The sequence below is a fragment of the Cladosporium halotolerans genome, assembly GCF_011745625.1.
Source record: "Cladosporium halotolerans strain TM138-S3 chromosome Unknown Sca22, whole genome shotgun sequence".
Lineage (NCBI taxonomy): Eukaryota > Fungi > Ascomycota > Dothideomycetes > Cladosporiales > Cladosporiaceae > Cladosporium > Cladosporium halotolerans.
The window spans coordinates 243827-266503 of NW_027191473.1; the positions used below are offsets into that span (position 1 = coordinate 243827).

Genomic DNA, 22677 nt, shown 5'->3' on the forward strand with positions numbered 1-22677 from the left:
TTCGGCTTCCACGGCGACATTTGGCTGCCACAAAGAACTGTTCTTGCATGCTTCCAGCTGTTCGTTTCTTGAAACGGAGTCAGTGAGCTGACGAGGCGACGGGACTTCGACCGGCGTCGGATCGTAAGACCAAACGGCTGGATCGAAGTGATCGTTGGTATCGCTCTCCCTCACATTCGAGGCATTGGCACTCGATGGCGCCCAGAAGCCGTGAGCGTCGACTTGCGGCTTGATCTCCGGAGCGATATTTGGCCGCCACATGGAATCACTGCTGATCGAAGACTCAATCTTGCTCAGCTCTGTAGCCTTCCACGACGAAGGCGGCTCGGGCACCTTCTCAACAAAAGTCCACTGCACGAGCTTGCCATTGATCCCTGCAGCCGGCTGCGGTAGATGGATTGCACTGCTCTCAGTCGATTTCGACGCCATTTCTCGAATCTTGGACTGCCGGGCCACCAGTCCGCTGATGGAAGTCTTAAGCTTGGCGAGCTCGGTGTCCATCAAGGTCCGTGATTCGTGAATGCTTTTTTCTTGAGTATGGAGCTTGTCAAGGAGCGCCTTGAACGCAGTGTTCTGGTTGTTGTTCTGAGTCAGCATCGTGGTGTTGGTAAATGGCAAGTCTGGAAAGTTGTTTTGTCAATGCGTTCTGTCAGCTCGCATTCGAGAAGAGACTGACTGGCGCGGAAATGCAGCGGTGCTGGAAGGCCGATTTTGTGCTCCCAGCAGGGGGATGCACAAGGCGAGGCCTGGCAAGCACAATGCCTTTGTTCTGAAAAATAGCGAGCGGCATAGCTCCCGGGTTGGCGTTTGGATGAGCCATGGGTTTGGAGGTGTGGACTCCCGGGGAGATAGGGCTTACTTTTACCTTCATGGTAAAATGGACAGCCCAAAAGAGCTTAAGCAACGATCACACATTGCATGTTCAAGACAGCAAGTGACATGTCAAAGATGAGCCACAGCGCAGTATTGTTACGAAAGCTTGACCCTTTGGTTAGTTCCTTTGTACACGACGTGACATGGGACAACGTGCCTGAAAACAAAGGCCCAAGCTGACCAAGTACTCCAGTTTTCAGGAAGATATTTATGAGTTTGTGAGTGTCTTTGTTCTGCTTGCACAGTATGTGGGGCTCTGTGAATCTTACTTACTGTTCGGTCTGGGTATCGGACGTGTCACGCTTGGGTTGAATGAATTTGTGTTGTTCAGATGAATATCGTTACGACGTTTTTGCCACCGTCAACCCTACTTGCCAGCCATCGCCGCAGTATCCTACCAAATTGTTAGTATCCAATCTGCAACAGCCATTCTAGAATTTCACCACACTCACCAGGTAAACCTGGTAGAAGGTCATCCTTAAGCTACCGTTCTCAGAACCAAACTTCGCCCGAGCTGCCCATTCAACTCCCTTAGCTTTCTTGCCATCCTTGAGGTCGTAGTCCACCGTGCCATGCAGCATCACATCGTCGCCATGTTTGGTGAAAGAGTAGATCATTAAAGGCTTGTGTGAGCGCTTCGCCACCTTCTCCCACATGCCCTCGCGCATCTCAATGATCCCTGACGAGGTCAGTCAGCAGGAAACCAATGTAGCGTGAGATGTTACGAAACTCACCTTGACGACCCTTAGCGACCTTAGATGCCATGATCAGAGTTGCATCTCCAGTGAACTGGTCGGCATAAAGCTCGTGGCCTGTCGGGGTGTCGGAAATGGCGTAGAAGTTCTCAAAGAAGGAGGCGATGCCCGGCTTCAGGGTGCCGTCATCGGGCACGGAGGCAATGTATTGGCTCATTGTGTTGATAGATGTCAAAAGAGTAATTGTACTATGCGAAAGATTGTCTCTACCTACAAGAACTGTACTATAAAGGCCTTAAGATATTATGTCATTTGGGTGTGATTGTTAGTCGGTCGGCTGTCGGCAAAGGGACGCGGAACCGGAAGCGGGACCCGAAAAGTCGGATCGATGATCCATGGAAGTCTCGATGGAGTTCAGTTTCTCGATCTCCATCCATCGATTTCTTTCACTTCTCGTGGGATACAATGGACTGCTTGTGTTTTGTTAGCACGATCGAAGTTAATGTTCGATGTTCCTCCGCAAAATCAGAATGCACGGAGCCGCTGTCAATCCTTGGCCTTGTAGGAAGTAGATTGCAGCCCTCAAGATGACACAACGCTAAGCATGGGCTCGATGAAATAACCATAAGCGAGATGGACGAAATAAGCGAGTTACAGCACAGAGTCTCAAACAATTGAAGACTAAAGAATCCAATATGAAGCAGGATCCCGGCTCAATCGTTCGTCCCCCAGATCGTCTTGTTCCCGTTGTTGCAACTCCATTTTTCCAAAGATGTTGAAGATCAACAATTTAGCCATCCTTTCTTTCGCTGCCGGCAGCGCCATCGCCCAAAGTCAGACAGGTCTCAATGCTGCCGCCCAAGCCTACGGCAAGCTCTACTTCGGCTCGGCCACAGACAATGGCGAGCTCACCGATTCCGAGTACAAGGCCATTTTGTCCGACTCGAACGAGTTCGGCCAGATCACCCCAGGAAACTCGATGAAGTGGGACACTGTCGAGGCTTCTCGCGGTAACTTCGACTATACGAAGGGAGACGTGATTGCGGACCTTGCTGAAGCTAATGGGCAGAAGCTGAGGTGCCACACCCTGGTCTGGTACAACCAGCTTCCTCAGTGGGTCTCGAATGGCGGCTTCGACAACGCGACGTTGATCGAGATTCTTCAGAACCACATCACTGAAGAGGTCACTCACTACAAGGGCAAGTGCTACGCCTGGGACGTAGTCAATGAGGCCATCTCCGACGACAGCGGTGCCCCACTGCGTGACAATATCTTCCTCTCCACTATCGGTGAGGCTTACATCCCAATTGCATTCGCTGCGGCCGCTGCTGCCGACCCTGATGCAAAGCTTTACTACAATGACTAGTCAGTATCGGCTCACAGATTCAGGCATCACGCATCCCTACTGAGCTATCTCGGAGCGTCTTGCCCCTACTCATGCTAATCCACTCTAGCTCCATTGAGGCTCCCGGCGCAAAATCCACGGCCGCGCAGGACATCGTGAAGCTCGTCCAATCCTACGGCGTCAAGATTGACGGCATCGGCCTCCAAGACCACTTGATCGTGGGTTCTACGCCATCACTCGAAGATCAGGTCGCCAATATGCAGGCCTTCGTTGATCTGGGCGTCGAAGTGGCCATCACGGAGCTTGACATCCGCGCGGAGAACCCCGACGCCAATCAGTACCAGGAGCAGCAGGCTAAGGACTACGCGGCTACTGTCGGAGCGTGCAACAAGGTCGAGGCCTGCGTTGGTGTTACGATCTGGGATTACACTGACAAGTATTCGTGGGTGCCTGGCGTTTTCCCTGGCACCGGTGGTGCTCTTCCGTAAGTTCAGCGTTTACCAAGAGAACATCTAGAACGGCTGCTGACTATTGTCCCATAGCTGGGACGAGAACCTCCAGAAGAAGCCGGCTTACGATGCCATACTGGAAGCCTATGGCGGCTCTTCGACTGGCCCCGGCAACCAAGCAACTTTCACTGTTTCTGACAATCTTACCGAAGCTACGAGAGCTAGCATGCCACTTAACTCTGGTGTCAGTGTCCCGCTCACCACGGGGGTCTCGAGCAAGTCTAGCGTGGCGGCCACATCGAGCGCGTCTGAAGTTACGCCTGAGGCCACGGCGGATGCGCAGTGTGAGGTCGAATATGTCTATGAGTGAGCCACGCGAAATTGTGACGGGTCAATGGGCAGTTGTAGAGTAGCACTGCAATGGAAGGAAAATATAAACCTAAAATATAAACCTACCATGAACAGAGAACAAGGTTCAATGTACATGATCGAAGGGCTCATTGGCTGATATAGTGTGTATGCTCATGGACTCTGATGGCGGAGATGTTGCAAACACCGTTCTCAGAAACGTTTGTAGCCAGGTTTGCGAAGCATCAAGACAGATTTGCTGTCTTTGTCACGAAATGCACTGTGGCAGTGAGAGAACCACAGAGTCACGTGAATAGCGGAGTCACATCACAACGCAGTCCACAGCTAGCGGCGGGCGAACCCGAGCCAATCAACGCTCACGACAATTTCGACAGACATTGCGACCCGTTATGTGTATGGTTGTTGCACCAAACTCCAGAAGCTCGCAAGCGCACATGCTCACCTCGTGCAGATGGTGTACCTAAGGTATCCTTGTATTATTTGCTGTAGACAATCGATCACGTGATGTGCGACATCCACCCGTCTCCAGCCCCAGATGGTCGAGACTTTCGCCGAGAAACAGGGCCGCGCTGCACAGCCACATGTTGACGTATCGTCGCCCCGCCATGTGGTGATGATGTCGGGCTCCTACCTAGCGACAAGGCCAGCACTCTGGGCCAAGGAGGCCACGCTTTTAGATACACCTACGCTTCATCAACGTTGTTCTACTACTTTCCGCCGCCCGAGGCTGTGTTGGTTGCCACTATCTCCATTGATTTCATCGAACACGTGCGACTTGAGTTTATAAACAGGCCTGTCTCCTCACCGTCTGCCACGACTGCCAAACTATCGCGATCTCGACTCCGACCTCCCTCTTCCTCCCTGAGTCGTCAAGATGTCTGGCCACGCCGATCCTAAGCTTCTCTACGCCATCAACGGCATCAAGGCCTACCACATTCAAGATGGTCAAGAACAGAGCCTCACTCCTTCTGGCCCGCAGACGCTCAGCCTGCTCATGGTCCCAACCAACTCGCCCTACGCCGAACTTGGCTCTACCACGCCGCAAAACCAAATCGACGAAGATTTCTACCTTCACTTGAACCTCCCTCCCGAGCTCGACCTTCCTCTCCCCGCTACCACCCAGATCTACCACCAGCCGCCGACCTCATACCTTATTCCCAGGTGGGATCTCGGCCCGGACTCCGGCGCCTTCACAAGGATAGAGTTCCCGCCTGTCGGCTACGATGTGAGCCAGGAAGATTTGGATACCTTCGAGACAATCCTCGCACAATGCACTGCCTTCCTCGAGCGCGCTCGCCCGCCTCTTCCATCCAGGCCTAGTCAGAAAGGCAACCTAACCGGCGACCAAAAGTACAACCCGGCGGACTACGCTCCTGGCGGCAAGTATGCCACAGGCAATGAGAAGGGTGGACACGGCGAGATCGTCCTCATCGACGAGGACAACGGCTCCGTCGTCGGTGAGCTCGGCGGCGATGCCCAAGTCTACGAAGACCCGAAGCTCAAAGTCGGCTCCAAGAATCCCGTCGAAGTCGAAGTCTCCGCCGACGGCAAGCGCGTCGACGTTCGTCCCATCTCGGAGGAGTACCTACGCATGGCTAAGCATCCGGCGTACAAAAGCTCCGGGTTGGTCCAGAACGCCGCAGCAGCGTCGCGCCTCATCGTTACCACCTCCAGCTACCTGGGCAACGCAATGAACTCCGGCGCGGAAAGCTTCACGCAGAAGACGAAGCCCGCCGGCAAGCCGATGGAGTTCAAGCCCGCGACGCACGACCGCGTGCGCAAGATCAACGCTTTCACGCAGAATGCCGCAGGCCTGTCGTCTAAGACCGTCGGCCAGCTGTCCAACTACGCGCAGAACTTCGCCGCCCACATGTCTGGGCACAAGAAGGATCGCGCGCACAAGGGCTTCGGTGTCAAGGGAAACCCGTTGCCGGCCGAAGAGTACAAGCCTGGCTTGCTCAACCGCTCCATGATCGCCTTCTCGACCGTTGCGGACGGCATCGCGTACTCGGGCAAGAATCTGCTCACTTCGTCCGGCGGCGCGGCCAGCACCATGGTCGGCCACCGCTACGGCGATGAAGCGGGCTCGATTGCTGCTGAGCTCGCTGGTGGCGTGAAGAACGTTGGCCTCGTCTATATCGACGTCGCAGGCGTATCTAGGCGCGCGGTCATCAAGAGCGTGGCAAAGGGAATGGTGGTCGGAAAGGTCAAGGGTGGCGGCGAGGTCGTTGTTGGCGGTGGCGACGGTGGTGTCCTGCCTGAGGAGGACAAGAAGAAATTCGAGGCGCAACAGCAGCAGCAGCAGCAAGGATCGAGCAGTGGCAGCGCTGGTGGAGCCTATGGGCCTACTTCTGGTGGGTACAACCCTCCGGGCTATGGCGAGGCTGCGCCGCCGTATCAGGAGTACGGGCAGAAGAGATGAGGAATCACGGTTTGAATGCATACATTGTTCACGACTTTGATGATACATTGCTTTTTTGAAAGGGATCGGAGGCGGTTGACGGAACTTCTTTGATACCCGCTGGTAGATACAGGTTCAATTGAAATTTGCTGAACTCGCTTTCGTCTATTTATCGTTGGTCTCGTTGTTTTGTTTGGGCGTTCTATCACAGCTACAGCCCCTCCGGGTCATCCTTGCTGATGATCGATAGAAGCCATATGCAGCCTTGGCGGCTGTCAAATCGGCGTCTCAACTGTGGGCTGTGCCCTCTGTTCGCCCCGATCAATGCTTCACGCAGCAGAGTGCATCACGTATCCCTACCACACTCATCTGCTCAACTTGCCACCGACCTTCCCACCCCTCTTCTTACCCTCCCCAATGCCACCAGCATCGACCTCCATAGCATCCTCATCCCTGAGCTCCTCCAGATCCTCCGCCGCCCCCTCCCCTTTGCCAGAGCTCTTACTTCCCTTTCCCTCCCTCTTCTCTGCACCCTCCGTAGCACCCTTCACCTGCTTCGCAACTTTCGCCTCCCGCACTGCTCGCTTCACAGCTTTTGCCTGCACGCCATCAATTTCCGCCTGCAGCTCCGCCAGCACGCTATCGCAGCGGGCACTCCAGGCTCCGAGCTCATTGAGAAGTGTTGCTGCGCTACCAGGCGCGAGATCGCGTAGAGGAGCCACTGAGGTAATGACAACGGTTTGCGCTGAGGGGTTGAGGGATGCGGAGAGAAGATTCTCATAGATGGCTGTTGTGACGAGCTGCTCGAGCTCGAGAGGAGAGGAGAGCGAGAGACGCGCAATCAGCGAGGGGTAGCTGAGGTTGTGCTGCGGCGCGGGGGAGGGTTTCTCGGCGGCTATGGTGAGCAGGCTTAGGAGGCGGAGTTTGCGAGCTTGGGCGTCGGAGAGAGGCGGGAGGTTCGGTGTGCTGTGGTAGGTTTCCCAAGTACCCCAGGCGAAGGTCTCGAGGAGGCGTAGCGAGGCGCTGTGTGTGGGGTCGTCGGCGAGTTTGCGGATGTTGGGATGCTGGAGGAGTTCGGCGAAGACATAGGTGTTGGGCGCGGAGGTTGCTTGTGTGATTAGGTCTGCGGCGGCGCGTGGAGAAGTTGCGGATTTGGCGAGGGCGAGGAAGGGCTCGAGGGCGTTGAGCGCCCGGGTTTGATCCATTGTGGGCGGTTATCGTCAGGTGAGAGGGCGGGTTTGGGTGCTTTTGCTACTTATTTGAATTAGGTGCGTGGCTTCTCGTAGTCGCGAGAGTCCAGCTTGCTGAGTCTCTGCGAGTCTGGTGACTAGTAAGTGAAGATTTGTGCCCTCGTGTGCAGGTGAAGGAATCCTGGTACGCTTTATCGGGTATTGGACTGGTGGTTGTTGCTGTAGTTGTAGATGACGCGGGCCAGATGCTTGCGGGAGCTTCTTATCGATAAGGCGAGGCTTCACTTCATTGCGTGCCAGCTGCGAGACTCTTTTGATCACAATGCCGAGGTACACGGTAAATGTGTTCTATACTTGGTGTGCTAACGGCAGTACACGCGCTCAAAGGGGCGTAGCTTGTTCTGTACGAACTAAGTACAACGAGCATACCTTCGACCAAAACTCTGCCAATCTTCTCCAGTCGCTTGGTTTCACGATCGCCTTGCCTTGACGGCTATGAATATCCTTGTAGCTCGCTCTGCGCTGTGTTTGTTACCAGTATTGTGTCACATCCGTTCTTTATACATAAGCACCATGGCTCTGCTGCTACCTACCTACTACATGTTCTGCTCTGCATACGAATCTATATCGGGCCTTGTAAAGATCGAACGTCCCCATCTTTTCGACATCACACTTCAGCAAAACGAGCTCAAATATGCCTGAATTTGAATCAACGACCTATGTCTCAGAAGTAACCGTCATACAAGTAGTAGAGATTGCTTACCCCGATACGACGATCTCAATGACCTTCACTCGTCTTTCGGAGGTCACAATCACCAAGTCTGCTACAGAATCGCCGAATACGTCGTCGCCCACGTCGACGAGAGATACCTCCCCTCTTACTTATTCTTTTTCTGCCACCACCGAAAGTGCAGATCCGCCGCAATCGCTCATGACCACTACATCACCCGCACGAACGTTCACTCGAACAGCGAAGCTCGCGTCATCTGCCGGCACAGGAGGCAGCTTAACAGTCGGTACTGTGTAACCGCTCGCCCCAAGCGTTATGTCACTTGCTGTAATTCATTACAGGTGACTCACAAATTCCATAGGAGAATTCAAACCGCAATCCGTGCCCGTCAAATCCCAAATCCTCTCCCGCTCGAACCGCATCATGATAGCGGTCATTCTCGGCGTCGTCGGCTTGCTGATCATCCTATTTGTCTTCCTCCATGGCCACAATTGGCTATGGCGGCGTCGCAAGCGTCCAGCCGAATGGCTCTGCGGGTACATCAAGCTGAGACAGAAGCCACGCCCTTTCGATCCCATGTCTGATTCCAGACAATGGTCGGACACCAGCTTCGGGTTGCCGCTTGAGGCTGCGCTGCCACCACATGCTGAGTTGCCCGCGGTAGATAGGAAGGTCGCGGGGGAGTTTGTGGTGCATGCTCCAGATGTACTGCCGTGTGGAAAGGAAATTGAAGGCTTTGGCGCAGGTGATCAGAAGGCCTCTAGTGCTACAGATGTACGAGTTGGGCAGCCTTTGGAGGAGCTTTGTCAAGGCTATCACAGTTTGAAAAAGAGTTCTAATGGGGCTGTTGGATAGCCGTATTGATCGACTATTGATGCATCAGATTCCGTTCATTTCTTCATAACTCTATTCCGCACATTCATCATGATGTATGATCTTGTATCTACGGGAAATAGCGTGGCTTCAATAGCTTTTCATCTGCTGAGAACCAACCGGCGCAAGCGTCTGCCTAATCGACTCCTCCAAGTCCGTCCAGCCATGGCCGTAGTGCTTCTTCAGCAGATCCTCGGCAGCCTTGTTGGGCACCTCGCTCAGATCCTTACCAAGGTCGACTCCCTCTCCGAAGTCCTTACTGGGATCGATCTTACGGAAAATATCAAGGATCTCGTTGTAAGTGTAAGTGCCGGCAAAGCCAAAGAGACGCTCGCCGTTGCAAGCCGGGTCAGTCAAAGCGATGACGTGAAGCTTCGCGTCGTCGCTGGTGTTGATGTACCACTGCGGCGGCACGGAAGCGATGGCTTTGTTCTCGCCCGTGTAAGCACCGAGGATCCAGTCGCCGGTGCTGTTGCCCTTCTCGCGGAAGCGACGGCCGAAGTTGGCGTTGGGGAGCACAGAGGCAACCTGGAAGGGCGGGTTGGTCTCCTTAACGGTCTTCCAGAGCGCGCGTTCGGCCTCGGTCTTGCTGGCGGCGTAGATCTCGTAGGCACTGGCGTCGGGCTTGCCGGCAGCATCAACAGACTTCTGGTTCCAGCTGTCCTTGGTGAGGACGATCTTCTCGTTGGGCACAGGCATAATGGCTGCGGTGCTCGAGGAGGTGACGACGAGGCTCTTGACCTTGGGCTCCTTGGTGGCTGCCTTCAGGATGTTCAGAGTTCCCTTGACAGCGGGAGGAATGACCTCGTCCGCGACAGTGCTGAAGGAGACAACCGAGGCGAGGTGGACGATGCCACTGACGCCTTTGACTGCCTCATCATAGGCATCCTCGGCGATCATGTCCGGGACATCGACAATCTCAAGGTGGCCCTTGCCGAACTTCTTTTCGATGGCATCGACGATGAATTGAGCTTTGGTGTGATCGCGAGAAGTGCCGCGGACCTTGTATCCAGCAGCGACCAGCTCGTACACCACGTGGTTTCCGATGTAGCCGGTGGCTCCAGTCACGAGGACGGTGTCGCCCTTCTGGATCGTTGACATTTTTGAAGGTCAAGATTGAATCTAAGGCGGTATGTTGACTCTTTTTGAATCGCGGATAATATTAAAAGGATGCAATCAAGTCCGTTTGGCAGTGGAGACATCAACGTACGTGATTATATATGTTTTGACGTCAGCGCCAAGACTTGCACTCCATCGCGGTGTCGCAAAGTCGGCCCTTGTGCTGCATTAGTAAGCATCAATTGAGTAAACAGCATGCCTTATGGCTACCTGGGCGCGTATCGTAACATGGCTTTGCATCAAGAATCTTCTATCACAGCCAAAGATAGTAATGGGGAAACAAAAGATCTCACTCCGCTTTACAAAACGCTTCACAAGAAAATTCAAGCAGCACCACCGTAAAGACGCAATAAGCTGGCATTAGTCTTGGTCTTCTATTTCATGCATACTAGTGCTCACATGCTGCACTATTATCGCTTCAGGCATTCATCATCCATATACTACCATTAGTATCTGGAGCCGTAGCCACCACCACCATAGCCACCAGACTCTCCATAGCCGCCACTGCCGCCGTAGCCCTGAGACTCTCCATAGCCCGGGTTACCGTAGCCCGAGCGGCCATCATCCCTTCTACGGTCGTTGTCGTACGAACCATCGCCACCGAACGAGCCAGGCATGCTGGAATCATTGTCACCATATCCGCTGCTCCTGCCATAGCCTTCATTGCGGCCAGATGAGCCGTAGGAATCGTTTCCGTAGCCGGAAGACGATCCGTAGCCACCTGACTCGCCGCCGTAGGACTCGCCGCCGCGGCCGTAGCCTGAGTTGGAAGAGCCGTACCCTCCGGAGCTGTACTGGGAGTCACCTCCGTAGCCTGAGGAGGAGGTCTGCTCGTAGCGGCTGCTCTGGCTGTAGGACTGCTCCTGGCGGCCGTAACCGCTGGAGTAGCTCTGCTCCTCGCCGTAGGCGGGCTGGCGAGAGGGGTAGTTGTCGTCGTCGCGGCGAGACGATCTGCCGTAGTCGTCACCACGGCCAGAAGACCTGCCATAGCTGTCCTCGCGACCATGAGACCTGCCGTAGTTATCTTCATCGTCGCTATCACGGCGAGAGCCGTACTTCTCCTCCTTCTCCCTAAGCTTCTTCAGCCTCTTCTGCTCCTTCTTCTCACGCTTGCGCTGCTTCTTCTCGTAATCGTCATCATCGTCACTGTCATCATCGTCGTCGTCATCGTCAGACTTGTTGGAACGACGAGAAGACCCGTGGTAGGACTCCGAGTGGCCGTGAGAACGACCGCTGGAGTCCAAACGCTGGGTCTGGACTTCGCTGTCCCAGGAACCGCCGGGTCTCTCGTACCGGCGCTCGGTCCTCTGCTCGTACGAATCGCCGTAGGTACGAGACTCGGTGCTCTGCTGGAAACCGTAGCCGGTCGAGCCAGAGCGGCCGTCCTGCTCGTAACGCTGGTACTCGTCGCGGTGACCGCCAGAGGGATACTGGGTAGAGCTGACCTGAGCCTGACCGTAGCGCTCTTCTTGGCCGCCGTATCCGCCCGGGCGATGGCCGGTTTGGGTCACGCCCGAAGAGTAGGAGCCATCCTCGCCGTATCCACTGCTTTGGTGTGTCTTCCTCTCGGCACGCTTGTCATCAGAGAAGCTGTTGCCAAGAATGTTGCTGGCGAAACCGCCGACAATAGATCCAATGGCACCGCCGCCAACGGCCTCGCTGACCTTGTCACTGACGATGTCCTGCTTCTGGGAACCACCGAAGCCCCCAGAGCCCTGCGAACCGCTCGCAAGTGCACCAGCGATGCCACCGAGCAGGTCGCCCGCCCCGGAGTTCTTGCCACCCGTAGCACCCGAAGATAAGTAGGTGTCTCTGGTTGGAAGACCCAGAGGCTTGCCACAGCCATGCCCCTTATCGTGAACGCCCGGTTTGTGGTTCCTGAAGTTCTGGACGCCTTCTCTGCTGAGCTTCTCGCGAAGCTCGTCGCGCTCGCGCTCGCCCTTCTCGCCCCACCATTGCTCAACAACTTGGAACATCAGCATGCGTCCGTCGCTCGCGCCGTCATCGCCGTATTCGCGAAGCGCAGGGTGATGAAGGACGCCGTTGACGATGCGGTCGAGAGTGCGGGCGATGTCAACGTCGTCGTTGTCCCAGCACTCAACGATTTGCGGAACGACCCACTTGAGGACTTGGCTTGCGACTTTGCCTGCGGGCTCGTTCAAAACGTTTGAGAAGTGATCCTTGGACAGCATGCTGTGCGTCGGATCGGTGTCGTGGTCGTTGCTGAACACTGCCATCTGGTGGTCCTGGCTGCTCTTGATAACTTCGCTAGAGCCAGTGTGAAGCTCAGTCTTGACTTGAGAGATGACAGGCATAATGTAAGGTGCCAGCAGAGAGAAGACGAACAGATTGACCTGGTCCTGGAGCTGTTCGATGAGCTCAGGAAGGATCGGAATCTTGTCGATGGCCGAGGAAATACCCTGCATAATGTTGTCGTGGAACTCGATGATCGGGTAGACCTCTTTCATGATTTGCTGAATCTGCTTGGTGAACTCTTCGGGCTCCTTGGGCGTGATGTGCATGTTCTGCATTTGCGATGCAGCAGCGTTTGCTTGAAGCTCGTCCGCCTTACTGGCCTGATCAGTATCGCTACCGAAAACGCCGGGAGGAATCTTGCTGAGGATGTCCTTCAGCATTGAGGTGTCAGAGTTCTTCGCATGGCCGATGGCGCCCTCAAGCTCCTCCAACTCGGACTGAGTAGCCTTGTCGCTGAACTCGCCCATGACGGAGTGCAAGAAGTCAACACCGCCAAAGGTGCCAGTGACAATTGGGAAGACCGGGTGGCGAGCACCGCGGATTTCCATTTGGGTACGGCGTCCGACGTGAGGGAAAATATCGCGCTCACCCATTTCGATGAGGGCCAGCTCGGTGTAGTTGGAGTGCGCAGAGAAGTCCTCAAGGCAGTGGCAAGCAGTTCCGAGAAGGCGAAGAGCCTCGTAGAAATCGCGCTTGTCATCGGAATCTCTGTACCTACGACCAAGATCGATGGCTTGGCCGAACAGGTTACGGACAAGGGCAGCAGAAGTGGTAATACCAAGGTCCTCGGACGCGATGTAGTTCTTCATTCCGGTGCGCTCGTCGATGCCAAGCTCGCGTCGCTCATCCACTGGGCCACGCAGTCTTCTGTCATACTGCCTGGCATCCATGTTGTCCGCATAGTCCTTCGGGTTGTCGATGTGCTCTTCGGGCCTGTAGCAGCCTAGCCTTTCCTTTGTGACCTCGAACTCGCCTGTACCATATCCAAAGCTCATGAAACCAAGAACCCAAAGGAGGAGTCTGATGGCATCGGCGCTGACATACTTGACAGTTCCGACGTCGACAGCTTGGGAATAGTCTCGCAACCAGTTACCAAAGTAAACGCGCTTGACGTCGAGCTTGCTGAACTTCTTTCCACCCATGACACGAGCGGTCAAGAGGGTGAGGAGGGTGTCTTCAATGTCGCCATGGCGCCAGTTCTGACCCTCAATCTTGGAGGTTGAGCCAATGTTGCCTGCACCGAAGGCATGAGAGGGGCGGGCAAAGAAGATGAGGGCAACAAGGAGGATGGGAAATAGAGTGCTCGCTTTGAGCGTGAGTTGCGGCATCTTAAGAGTGTGCCGCAGAGGTGTTGCAAATTGTGGGAGATGTGTGGTGAAGAGGTGGTCGAGGAGCTCCAAAGAACGGCGGTAAGAACAACACGCGCATAGACCGGACTCTCGACTGCCCCTCCAAACACGTGCCAAGGGCGGCTGCGTCACTGCGTTTCATCGTGGGGAGCTGCCCTGTTTCAGCCCTGCAAGGCGCGAGGGCTCACATCTTATCACAATATATAATTGAGAGTAGTAGAAAGGTAGTGACCGAGAGTTATATATGTTTGACGTTGCATCCATCAAGGTATGTCTTCACAGAGTTGCCAACATGGCAAGCTCATCCACTGGTAAACACGTACCGCTGGACCCTTCCCGTTGGGTGCCTTGGCCCTTCCCGCCGGACCGTCGCGCTGCCGTCCACCGCCCGCCATTCTGCCGTCGTGTCACCCAAAACTTTCTGGGACCTCACTCACGCAGCTCTTCCCTCTCCCCAAGCGTCGTCCTCACCAAAGCTGCGTTTCCTTGCTCACACACAGACGAGCTTTTAGCTCGTCATCACCTGGCAAGTGAGAAATTCGGAGTAATCTTCACCTGCACGCCATCTTGTGCCTTCTTAGGCGCGAGCTCTGGTCACTGCCCGTAAGGGCCTGCCATGAATTTCCATGGTTGCACTTGGCATCAGAAATTCCAGCCCGCCAGCCTCCGGTCTTCTGGTCGAAGTGTCTGGTTGTGGCTATGGGAGCCGGTGCGAAGATCGTGTGTGCCTGGCCCTTTGAGGGTCGGGTACGATCACTTTAGTGCAATACGCAGCGTATCTGCGCCCCTCGCCTGTCTCGAAAGAGATGGCGGGGTCGCAAGGGTATAATTCGATTCTGATTACTCTGGTGAGGACGACACTTCATCCTCTTTTCTTCCGTAAGTCCACTCAACTCCTCCCTCTTCGAGCGGCTTTTCCATGAGCAAGAATACTACTAACGATTTACTCTTTTCTTCAACTGCTGCAGGTGTCATCGCAACCATCGATTAAGATATCGCCCTTTGCTCCATACGCCCAGTTGATTTCCCCGGGTATCCCCTTTCGATTGCTTTTGATCAATGGGGTAATGGCTGTGATGTCGTCAATTTCAATTCTGGTGTGATCGTAGTCGAGGCTCTTGATTCGATTTGCCCTCGCGTGCGCTAAAAGGCTTCTCTTTGAGACAAGATTCCTTTCAGTTGAATGGATTCCTAATATGTCTAGAGATACAGATAGCACAGTGGCCCGTCTAGCGTTCTCATAACCTCCCCAATCGTTGAGGATTCTGCGGCATACCCCATGTCAATAACGTCGTCAAGCCTAGCTTTCCTTGAAGGCGGCTCGTTCGCCCAAGTAATGTGGCCGTAACCGCCTCCATTTATTTGCTGTTCGCCGAAGCGGCGACCTGTGAGATCGAGGAGTTGCCTAGTCAAGCTGTGATTAGTCGGTTACAGACCGTAAGCAGAGAACGCGGGCATACCACGATGTCCACATGCGATCTATCATTCCGTGATGAAGCCAAAAGACTGGATCGGCTGGTGAGGTGAATAGGTCACCACCTGGGTCACCGCCGATCACGTAGTGTATTCCGCCATGCGGTCCGATTTCGATCGTGTAAGGCACACCCTCCAATAACAGTCGATAAGCTTCGATGTCAGGTTTGAGGAGTAGGTCTTCCAGTCGTCAGCATTGTGAAAATTGGGACTTGCGGGTACTGACGTACTGAGGACAGTGCTGTAATTGGCGTATCGCTCATTAAGAGCCGGGCCGACATCTCTTTTCAGAGGCCTGGGGTTATAGCCAAGTCCATTATCAGGGCCAGGCGCAGTATTATTAAGTCCTCCAACTGGACCCAGATTGACAACCATGTTCGCGAATGCACCTGTTGTGACATTGCCACTTCCTAGGCCAGGAGCTAGCGGGAGTGAGGTCTTGCCATCGGGAGATTGGATCACTGGGCCCTCGTGCGGAATATATTCACCGTTGCCCCCTAGGCTTGTCTCGCTGCCATCAAAAATCGGAGATTCTTGAGGTGCGTGTGCGTATTTCGGCCAATCCCAGTACTGGCGTTGAGATCAGCGCCTAAGCGAAATGGTTGGGCGATGGAAAGAAGCACTCACCGGCTGATAACCCTGGTATCCGCATTCTTCACGGAGTGCTTTCTCATACGAGTGAACAAACCAACGGTGCCAAGGAAGAAAGATCCCGGAGAAATGGATATCTAGAGTCTGTTGGATGTGGACAACAGTGAAATCATCAAATCGAGACCGGGCTCCAGAGGATACATTTGCCGGAGTCCGTGGAGGTAGCTTCTGAAGACATTTGACCGCATCGATATACTGTAGCTTCTCCTTGGACGAGAGAGATCCGTACTCTCGCCGGATGGCAATGTTGTGGATAGAGCAATGCGACTCGTCTGCGCGAGTCCGCAAGGAAGTCTCGCGTTCGTTCAGAAGGGAAAGTCCACTTGCATAGGCAGACGACGTGAGGTTTGCCACGGTGCTTTCTACGTCAATGGGTCGGGTAAAAGGTATGCTAGCCGAGTAAACGAGGCATGGTAGAAGAAGTAGGGCAGGAAAATGCGAAAACACCATGCTGAGCGATTGGAAGCTCGACTACTAAGTGGTAAAGAGAAGCACACTGTCAATATTGCTCGTAGTCGCCGGGCATGCATTCTTATCTTTCATGAGCATTTAGCGCTGTCGAAGAAGACCTCTTGGGCGCGGCTCGCCTGGCTATTAGTTTGGCCGATCGGCTGCACGATGCGGCCTGTGCGCACGAAGACCGGGGGCGTTGTCCCCTGACATCCCACCATTTCTACGACGCGGCACTTCTACTTCCGAGTTACGTACCCTCGTGCATCGTCGCGAGGTAAGATATTGGTGTTACTTTTGCTCAACATCTCTCGTTGGCGAGCGCCAAGATGTGCGATGAATCCTTCGTAATATCGCATGTCGGTTTAGTGGCATTTGAGATGCCGTAAGACGCGGGCATATGCAAGCTAACGGGACGCATAGTTTGAGAGGATGAAATGCTTGCCCTCATCTCAACATTTCATATGGCGCAGCTCCACGCGAGAGAGCACGAAAGGGGCTGTAGCCCTCACGACATTTCTAGTGGCTCGCGAAGCATGTCTTCCGTCAATTGCCAACAAACAAATCAATTCATGGACGGAACGATTCTGTTGCCACACGTAGCGAGGCCTCAAACCCCGGCGGCACACGACTAGATTTGGCAAAAGCGAGGTTGAGAGCAAGTCGCTACCTAGAACGGAAAATGTGCACACAGAATATAAAACGGCACTCCTTAGAGGACTTGTTCTTCGCCCAAGTATCGTACACTTGTTGAGCAGGGATGGCGACATCTGGCACTAACCGAGGTCCGGAGATCTCAGGGTGGTGTCTGACATTGATCGGAATCGCGTTGCTTTTCGTCAGCACCCGTGTATGGGTCCGAGCGACAGAGATGAAGCGTTTCTGGATAGACGACTATATTATTATTGGTGCAGCAGTAAGCTATCATTATTCGCACTGTTCATGAAGAGTCACTGCTGATTCGCATATTGCTTCACAGATGGTGATGCTGATTCAGATGATACTCATTATCTTGCAGGTCCGACTTGGAGCTGGCCAGCATGTCTACGATATCGATGCAAAAGACAACATCAATGGACTGCGCCTGAACTTCGTTACGCAGCCTCTTTGCTTGATCGCTTTGTTTCTAGTCAAAGCAAGCATTGGACTTCTATTACTTCGATTGACAGCTTCTGCGAAGTTCAAACGATTCATCTGGGCGGTGATCGCCTTCACATTTGCTGCATTCTTAGGCAATCTTTGTGCGTTCAATTGCCCCACCTTTAAGAGCTCTACTGATTTCTAGAAGTGACTGTGATGCTCCAATGTCAACCTTTGACCTTAGTTTGGAATATGTCCGTTGAGGGCACATGCATGCCAGCATCGAAGCTGAAATTTGCTGCATTCTTCAATTCGAGTAAGCTCCTCTACACCACCACATTCGTATGGAAAGCTCTGACTGTGGCAAAAGGCGTGAGCGTTGTCACAGACCTGGTTTTCGTCATCTTACCTGCAGTGCTCTTTGGAAAATACAAATTAGCATGAGGAAAAAGATGTTTGTGATCCCTGTCCTCTCCCTGGGATTCTTGTAAGCACTCCATATCCGTCGTTCGCCAATCCCTAGCTCATACACGGCAGTGCAACTATTGCTGGAGTTATTAAAATGCTGTTCCTAGAAGACTATGGCAAAGCTGGTGATTTTCTTTATGATAGCTCCAGCATCACCATTTGGTAAGCATTTGATGAACGCTATTAATGATCTGATACTGACCTCACATGGTAGGACGACTGTTGAGATATGTCTTGCAATGATTGCAGCATGCGCTCATACCTTGCGAACCATTTTCCGCGCTACATTCACGAACAGGACTACAGCTAGTGGACAAAGAGGTTACCACAGCCAAGATAGGACGAACCGTACCGCTCCTCGTACCACTTGCGTGGCGGAACCGGGGAACTTGGAAATGCATAACATCACAATGCAGGGTCGGAATCGATCACCGAGCGCAGAATCCCAGATAAGTATCGTCTCACATGCCGGGACGCGGGAACCTAGGATCACCAAAACCACAGATTTCGAAGTCAAAATGTCAGATGGATCTTTGCCGGAAGCTCGCGGTACCGGGCGTCCATTGTACTACGATTGCTGAGACCGGAATAAGGGATTCAGGAATCCAATCCCAGGCAGATCAGCAGATCAGGTACTGAAACATCATCTAGGCCGGTGGTGACCTGGGTATCTAGTATTTGTGAAACGACAAAGATCTAACGTTCAGTTTGCTCGGTCATTTATTTGTAGCATCGTCATCGAGCATATCGCTTTCTTCTAGTGGTACATCTTTCCCCTCTCTCTACGATTCAAGGATCAAACAGTCACAAATTGAAGCGATTGAGAGATTCTTTTTGCCAGCCAAGATCCCGAGTGTGAGCTGTACACGGATGCAAACCTGAGCTATGGTTCTCGGCGAAGGCCATCAGCCTTTGACCTCTCACATTTGCTAGCATTAGCATGCGCTCTTCATTGATCGGCGAGCAGCTACCGATGCGATTTGAATCAAAACCGACCTCGCTTCATCTTCGGGGGACCTTTCCTTTTGCAATCGTTTTTGGACAGAATACCATAGCATTGACAGTCGAACCGACTCGTATAAAAGCATCGGCCGTGATCCAGAGTGTTCGGTGGTACTTAAAACATGGTCTGTCCTTTGTCATTTCTCCCTCTCGAAGCAGTAGCTCTGGGTCATTGGAGGGGAAGTCGGAGTAGGGAAAGCCCAGCAATTCATTTGGATCAAGCATGGGAAGAGTCAGCAGCCTCTTCTGTTCCCTTATCTTCCTCCGCCCTTTCCCTCCTCCTACTCTGGACCCACTCTCCAAAAGGCCTCCAAATCGCCTCTTTCTCATGCGGCCTTAAACTCGCACTTAACCCACTCGTGCTCGTCGCAACAAACACCCTGGCGCCTTCCCACCCCTCATCGCTCCCCATCCTCTCCCTCTCCTCCTGCCACCCATACCTGAACTCGTCCTTCTTAATCTCCCGCCCATATCGCCACCTCCAAACCGCCTCCCAGATTCCCTTCCCAACAATACACACCGCCTCCGGCCTGAACCTCGCAACCTTCTCCTCCAGCACCGGCGTCCCTGCTGCCATCTCCGCCTTACTCAGCTCGCCCGCATCCCGCGAGGGCCTCGAGACGATATTTGTGTTTCCCATGGCGTACAGGCGCGGCAGGTCGACGTCCTGCTCCGGCCGCAGGCGCTCGGCCGTGCAGCCGGAGGAGTGTAGGAGCTTCCAGAAGAGGTTGCTCGGGTGCGCATAGGCGTGACCGGCGGTGGCGGTGCGGATGCCGGGGTTTGTGCCGACGAAGACACAGATAAGGTTGGGTTCCAGGATGTCGGTTAGGGGTGGGAGGTGCGCGTAGGTGGAGGGCGGGGCGTATTTGCTGCTGGGTTTGCGGCGGCGTTTGGCGGATAGGGTTTGGTCTGAGGGTTCGGAATTGTATGTTGGTTTTGATGGGCGTTTTCGGCTTGGTTTGTGGTCTTGCTTTTCGTTTTCTTCTTTGGTGCTGCTTTCGGGCTGACTTCCAGGCTCGTTGTGGCGAAATCGCTCCATGGCCGCTTTGAATGACGCTGGACTATCTTGCGTCGTCTTGGCCGGTGAAGGGACATTGTCCATGTTCTGTGAATCATTGCTGCTGCTATGCTTGGCGATCTCACGAGCGCGTGTATTTCTCGTGTTCACCATCACCGCCTTCCACGGTCGAAATGCAGTTTTCTTCAGCTTTCGATGAGGTAGTATGTAAGGCCGTGAACGGCCGTATCGCCTGGAATCGAAAAATTCCCGCTGTCTGGAAATGCGTTTATTTCCTCGTATCGATCGCTCTTGTTATGCCTGTGTTCGACGCCGAGACACTCTTGAGGGTATCGCGGCTGCTTGTGCCACTCCAAGCGGGCGACTTGTGTTGCGTCAGGTGCACATCAACTTTGTCCAGCCCTACACACGATTTGAACACAATCCCACCAACTTTTGGGCAATTCTCGTTCATTAATAGCCAGAACAATTGGACATTGCCATGGTTCATATGAAGTACATAGAGTTGGAAAGATTGGTCGTGGCATTATTTGGACGTGGCATGTGAGATTAAACCGAACTTTGCAGTTCAACAATAGGTGTTGAGAACGCTGCCTTCTGTGAGAGCCGAACTAGGGACTACCTTAGGGTATCTGCTACCCATTACTTCCATTACAAGTGATGTGTCACGCCCCTATCTACCCCATCAGATAGGCGGGCACAATCAACGCGAGGCATTTTCCGGTGATCTGTTGATCCTAACGCGTTTTGCGTCGATGGTTGGATGTGCACGACGTTGCGGGTTCGTTGCATAATAACACCAAGACTGTCTTTCATCCCCAGCATGCCCTCCAGGGTTCTATCAGCCCAAAAAGAAGAGGCAGCTGACTGTCATCGCAGCCCTTTCAGAAGGCGATTCTTTGGCATTGGCCGTCCCTTGCTTCGGTTTTGGACATCCGCCATACGGATCCGATCTGCTTCCTCTTGAGCCTGTAGCACGGCCATTCGCTGTGTGTTACCGCTGTGTTCGACGGCCCGTTGCTGTCCATTCCACGGCCCGGCGTTGATTTAAGATACTGGTCAGGACAAGCAAATGCTCCGGCTTCTCTCGGCTTGCATCGTGGCAAGTTTGGTGGTGTCATGTATCTTTTGAACATCAAAACTTCAAAATGACTCATATGAATAGGCGCTTGGCCTCTTTTGGCGCGCACTCGACCGGGCAGTATGGGCATTTCATTCTCCTGCATCCGCATTAGTCAACGTACTCATAGGGACCGAAGGGTGGATAACTTGCGGCTTTCCTCTAGCGTGCGCATCTAAGCTCTCCTTCGCAAGCGCATGTCCGCACGGAAGCATCATAGGCGGATTCGCATCGGTCCCCTGCTCCTTGCTCACAGGGCAAACGAAGATTGAGTGGAACCGGAAACCCGTCGGCAATGGCGTCTCTACTGGAAGCTCGTTCACGCTCGTCCACTGGCCTCTGGTCTGAGCCATGACGCGTTCGACCTTCTCCAACACAGGCAGGGCGATGCCGCCGGCGGTGACTGCAGTGTACAGGGGACTCTTCTCCGACAGACCGAGCAAGCCGCAGAACTCTCGCGTGAAGGACGCACTAGCTTCTTCCCACGCGCTCTGGTTGAAGAACATCGCCTCATATGGTGACTGCTCCAGGTTCGCCGAGAAGGCGAGCGAGCCGAGGAGGTTCGACGTCTCGCGGATATACCGCGCGCTGAAATTGGGGAAGACCGTTCGCGCATACTCCAAAGCGCGAGTTGGGCCTTCCCACGGATCGTCCGACATGACATCCTCGCTCGTGAAGAGTTCGACGAACTTCAGCCGGCCGAGCTCGAACTCCAGGTTGCTACCCCGTTGCTCTAGCTCGCGGCTGTGCGACTTTGCCCATTCTATGGCAGGGCCGAGATCGTGCTGGTTACGCAGCGAGTCGAGAATGTGATACATCTCCGTAAACTTCTCTTGTAGCCAGCCTCTTTCGCGTCCGGTCGGACTGCCCATTTCCATGCCGCCCTCTGCTTCCCAAGCTTCGGGGTATGCCAGCTCTTGTACCCAGCTCTTGATCGCGTCGCCCACGTTGCTTATAGGTCTTGGCCGTCTGTCTTCCATTCCATCATCTTGGCCTGATCGCGCTCTTTCGTTGAGTTGCGAGACCAGGGTATTCGCTACCTCGAACTTGCCCTCGCGCAGCAGGTGCATGACGATGGCTCGGTTGATGAGGTCCGGCTGCTCGGCGAGCGGCTTAGTGGAAGCTGTAGGCAGGGCGTTCTTCTTGAATTTCTTATCAAGGGCTTTCGAATACTGATTCAAGCCCTTGTTCACATCTTTTAGATCGTCATCAAGTTTGTCGAAGGACTGCTTGACCGGCTGCTTCAGCTTGGCCATAGTGAGGGCCGCGCTGTCCGGGTCGTTTGCTACAGAATCCCTGGCATTTTGAAGCAGATCGATTGTCTTCTGTACATCCTGAATCGTTTTGGCGAGGTTGCCTCGCTTTTCAAGTTGCTCGTGTGCTGCGATTATGCCTTCCATCGTGGAGGCTGCGACTGAGGTCGGCTTTCGGTCACGCGGCGACGGTTCAGGTATTTGTGAGGCCAGCTCAAATCATTTCCTTCAAGCAAGCATCTTCCACACCTATCGCATCATGTTCCCCTGCGATGGTGCGTCTGTAGGTTTGACTTGCACGTATGCTGATCGATCAGCGGGTGGCAGGTCGGTCGGCCGGTCGGTCGGCGAGTGGACCTGAAGCTCGTCACTCTCGGCAAGGCGAGCCGGGGAACCGCCCCGCCTGCAGCTGCGCGTCGACTTCACCGCAGGATTCCACGATCACTGCCGGCGCATCCTACCATGCACTAGTCAAAACAGTTACCTGATATTCCCACCCGCCTCGTGTGTGCT

At 53.9% G+C, this 22677-nt stretch overlaps 9 protein-coding genes across 9 annotated transcripts; 2 read left to right on the forward strand and 7 right to left on the reverse strand.

The window, feature by feature from the left end:
- Nucleotides 1–1037: 1037 nt before the first annotated feature.
- On the reverse strand, nucleotides 1038–1861 carry WHR41_06186 (uncharacterized protein). The gene is made up of 3 exons (XM_069374791.1): nucleotides 1608–1861; nucleotides 1326–1552; nucleotides 1038–1267 (listed from the first exon to the last, which is right to left on the reverse strand). The coding sequence occupies exons 1-3, from the start codon at nucleotides 1783–1785 to the stop codon at nucleotides 1241–1243; spliced, it is 432 nt and encodes a 143-aa protein (XP_069228166.1). The 5' UTR covers nucleotides 1786–1861; the 3' UTR covers nucleotides 1038–1240.
- Nucleotides 1862–2340: 479 nt separating this feature from the next.
- On the forward strand, nucleotides 2341–3802 carry WHR41_06187 (uncharacterized protein; the record flags this gene model as incomplete). The annotated part of the gene is made up of 3 exons (XM_069374792.1): nucleotides 2341–2933; nucleotides 3023–3397; nucleotides 3456–3802. 3 exons carry the CDS (start codon nucleotides 2341–2343, stop codon nucleotides 3730–3732), a joined length of 1245 nt encoding a protein of 414 aa, XP_069228165.1. The 3' UTR covers nucleotides 3733–3802.
- Nucleotides 3803–4605: 803 nt separating this feature from the next.
- WHR41_06188 (uncharacterized protein) lies at nucleotides 4606–6153 on the forward strand (the record flags this gene model as incomplete). The annotated part of the gene is made up of 1 exon (XM_069374793.1): nucleotides 4606–6153. The coding sequence occupies one exon, from the start codon at nucleotides 4606–4608 to the stop codon at nucleotides 6151–6153; it is 1548 nt and encodes a 515-aa protein (XP_069228168.1).
- Nucleotides 6154–6497: 344 nt separating this feature from the next.
- WHR41_06189 (uncharacterized protein) lies at nucleotides 6498–7337 on the reverse strand (the record flags this gene model as incomplete). Its single annotated transcript, XM_069374794.1, has 1 exon — nucleotides 6498–7337. The coding sequence occupies one exon, from the start codon at nucleotides 7335–7337 to the stop codon at nucleotides 6498–6500; it is 840 nt and encodes a 279-aa protein (XP_069228167.1).
- A 1678-nt stretch (nucleotides 7338–9015) lies between these two features.
- Nucleotides 9016–10026, reverse strand: WHR41_06190 (uncharacterized protein; the record flags this gene model as incomplete). The annotated part of the gene is made up of 1 exon (XM_069374795.1): nucleotides 9016–10026. The coding sequence occupies one exon, from the start codon at nucleotides 10024–10026 to the stop codon at nucleotides 9016–9018; it is 1011 nt and encodes a 336-aa protein (XP_069228089.1).
- A 464-nt stretch (nucleotides 10027–10490) lies between these two features.
- WHR41_06191 (uncharacterized protein) lies at nucleotides 10491–13628 on the reverse strand (the record flags this gene model as incomplete). Its single annotated transcript, XM_069374796.1, has 1 exon — nucleotides 10491–13628. One exon carries the CDS (start codon nucleotides 13626–13628, stop codon nucleotides 10491–10493), a length of 3138 nt encoding a protein of 1045 aa, XP_069228090.1.
- Nucleotides 13629–14752: 1124 nt separating this feature from the next.
- WHR41_06192 (uncharacterized protein) lies at nucleotides 14753–16223 on the reverse strand (the record flags this gene model as incomplete). Its single annotated transcript, XM_069374797.1, has 4 exons — nucleotides 14753–15054; nucleotides 15110–15302; nucleotides 15353–15692; nucleotides 15750–16223. 4 exons carry the CDS (start codon nucleotides 16221–16223, stop codon nucleotides 14850–14852), a joined length of 1212 nt encoding a protein of 403 aa, XP_069228088.1. The 3' UTR covers nucleotides 14753–14849.
- A 2767-nt stretch (nucleotides 16224–18990) lies between these two features.
- Nucleotides 18991–19944, reverse strand: WHR41_06193 (uncharacterized protein; the record flags this gene model as incomplete). The annotated part of the gene is made up of 1 exon (XM_069374798.1): nucleotides 18991–19944. The coding sequence occupies one exon, from the start codon at nucleotides 19942–19944 to the stop codon at nucleotides 18991–18993; it is 954 nt and encodes a 317-aa protein (XP_069228169.1).
- A 1000-nt stretch (nucleotides 19945–20944) lies between these two features.
- WHR41_06194 (uncharacterized protein) lies at nucleotides 20945–22311 on the reverse strand (the record flags this gene model as incomplete). The annotated part of the gene is made up of 2 exons (XM_069374799.1): nucleotides 20945–21011; nucleotides 21065–22311. The coding sequence occupies 2 exons, from the start codon at nucleotides 22309–22311 to the stop codon at nucleotides 20945–20947; spliced, it is 1314 nt and encodes a 437-aa protein (XP_069228086.1).
- Nucleotides 22312–22677: the final 366 nt, after the last annotated feature.

Excerpts from the sequence above, each read along its gene's own strand:
- WHR41_06186 (XM_069374791.1), bottom strand. The coding sequence starts at position 1,785 with ATGAGCCAATACATTGCCTCCGTGCCCGATGACGGCACCCTGAAGCCG. Across the intron at positions 1,553-1,607 it reads GGTCGCTAAGGGTCGTCAAG|GGATCATTGAGATGCGCGAG; the intron begins GTGAGTTTCGTA and ends TGACCTCGTCAG. Across the intron at positions 1,268-1,325 it reads CCTTCTACCAGGTTTACCTG|GATACTGCGGCGATGGCTGG; the intron begins GTGAGTGTGGTG and ends ACAATTTGGTAG.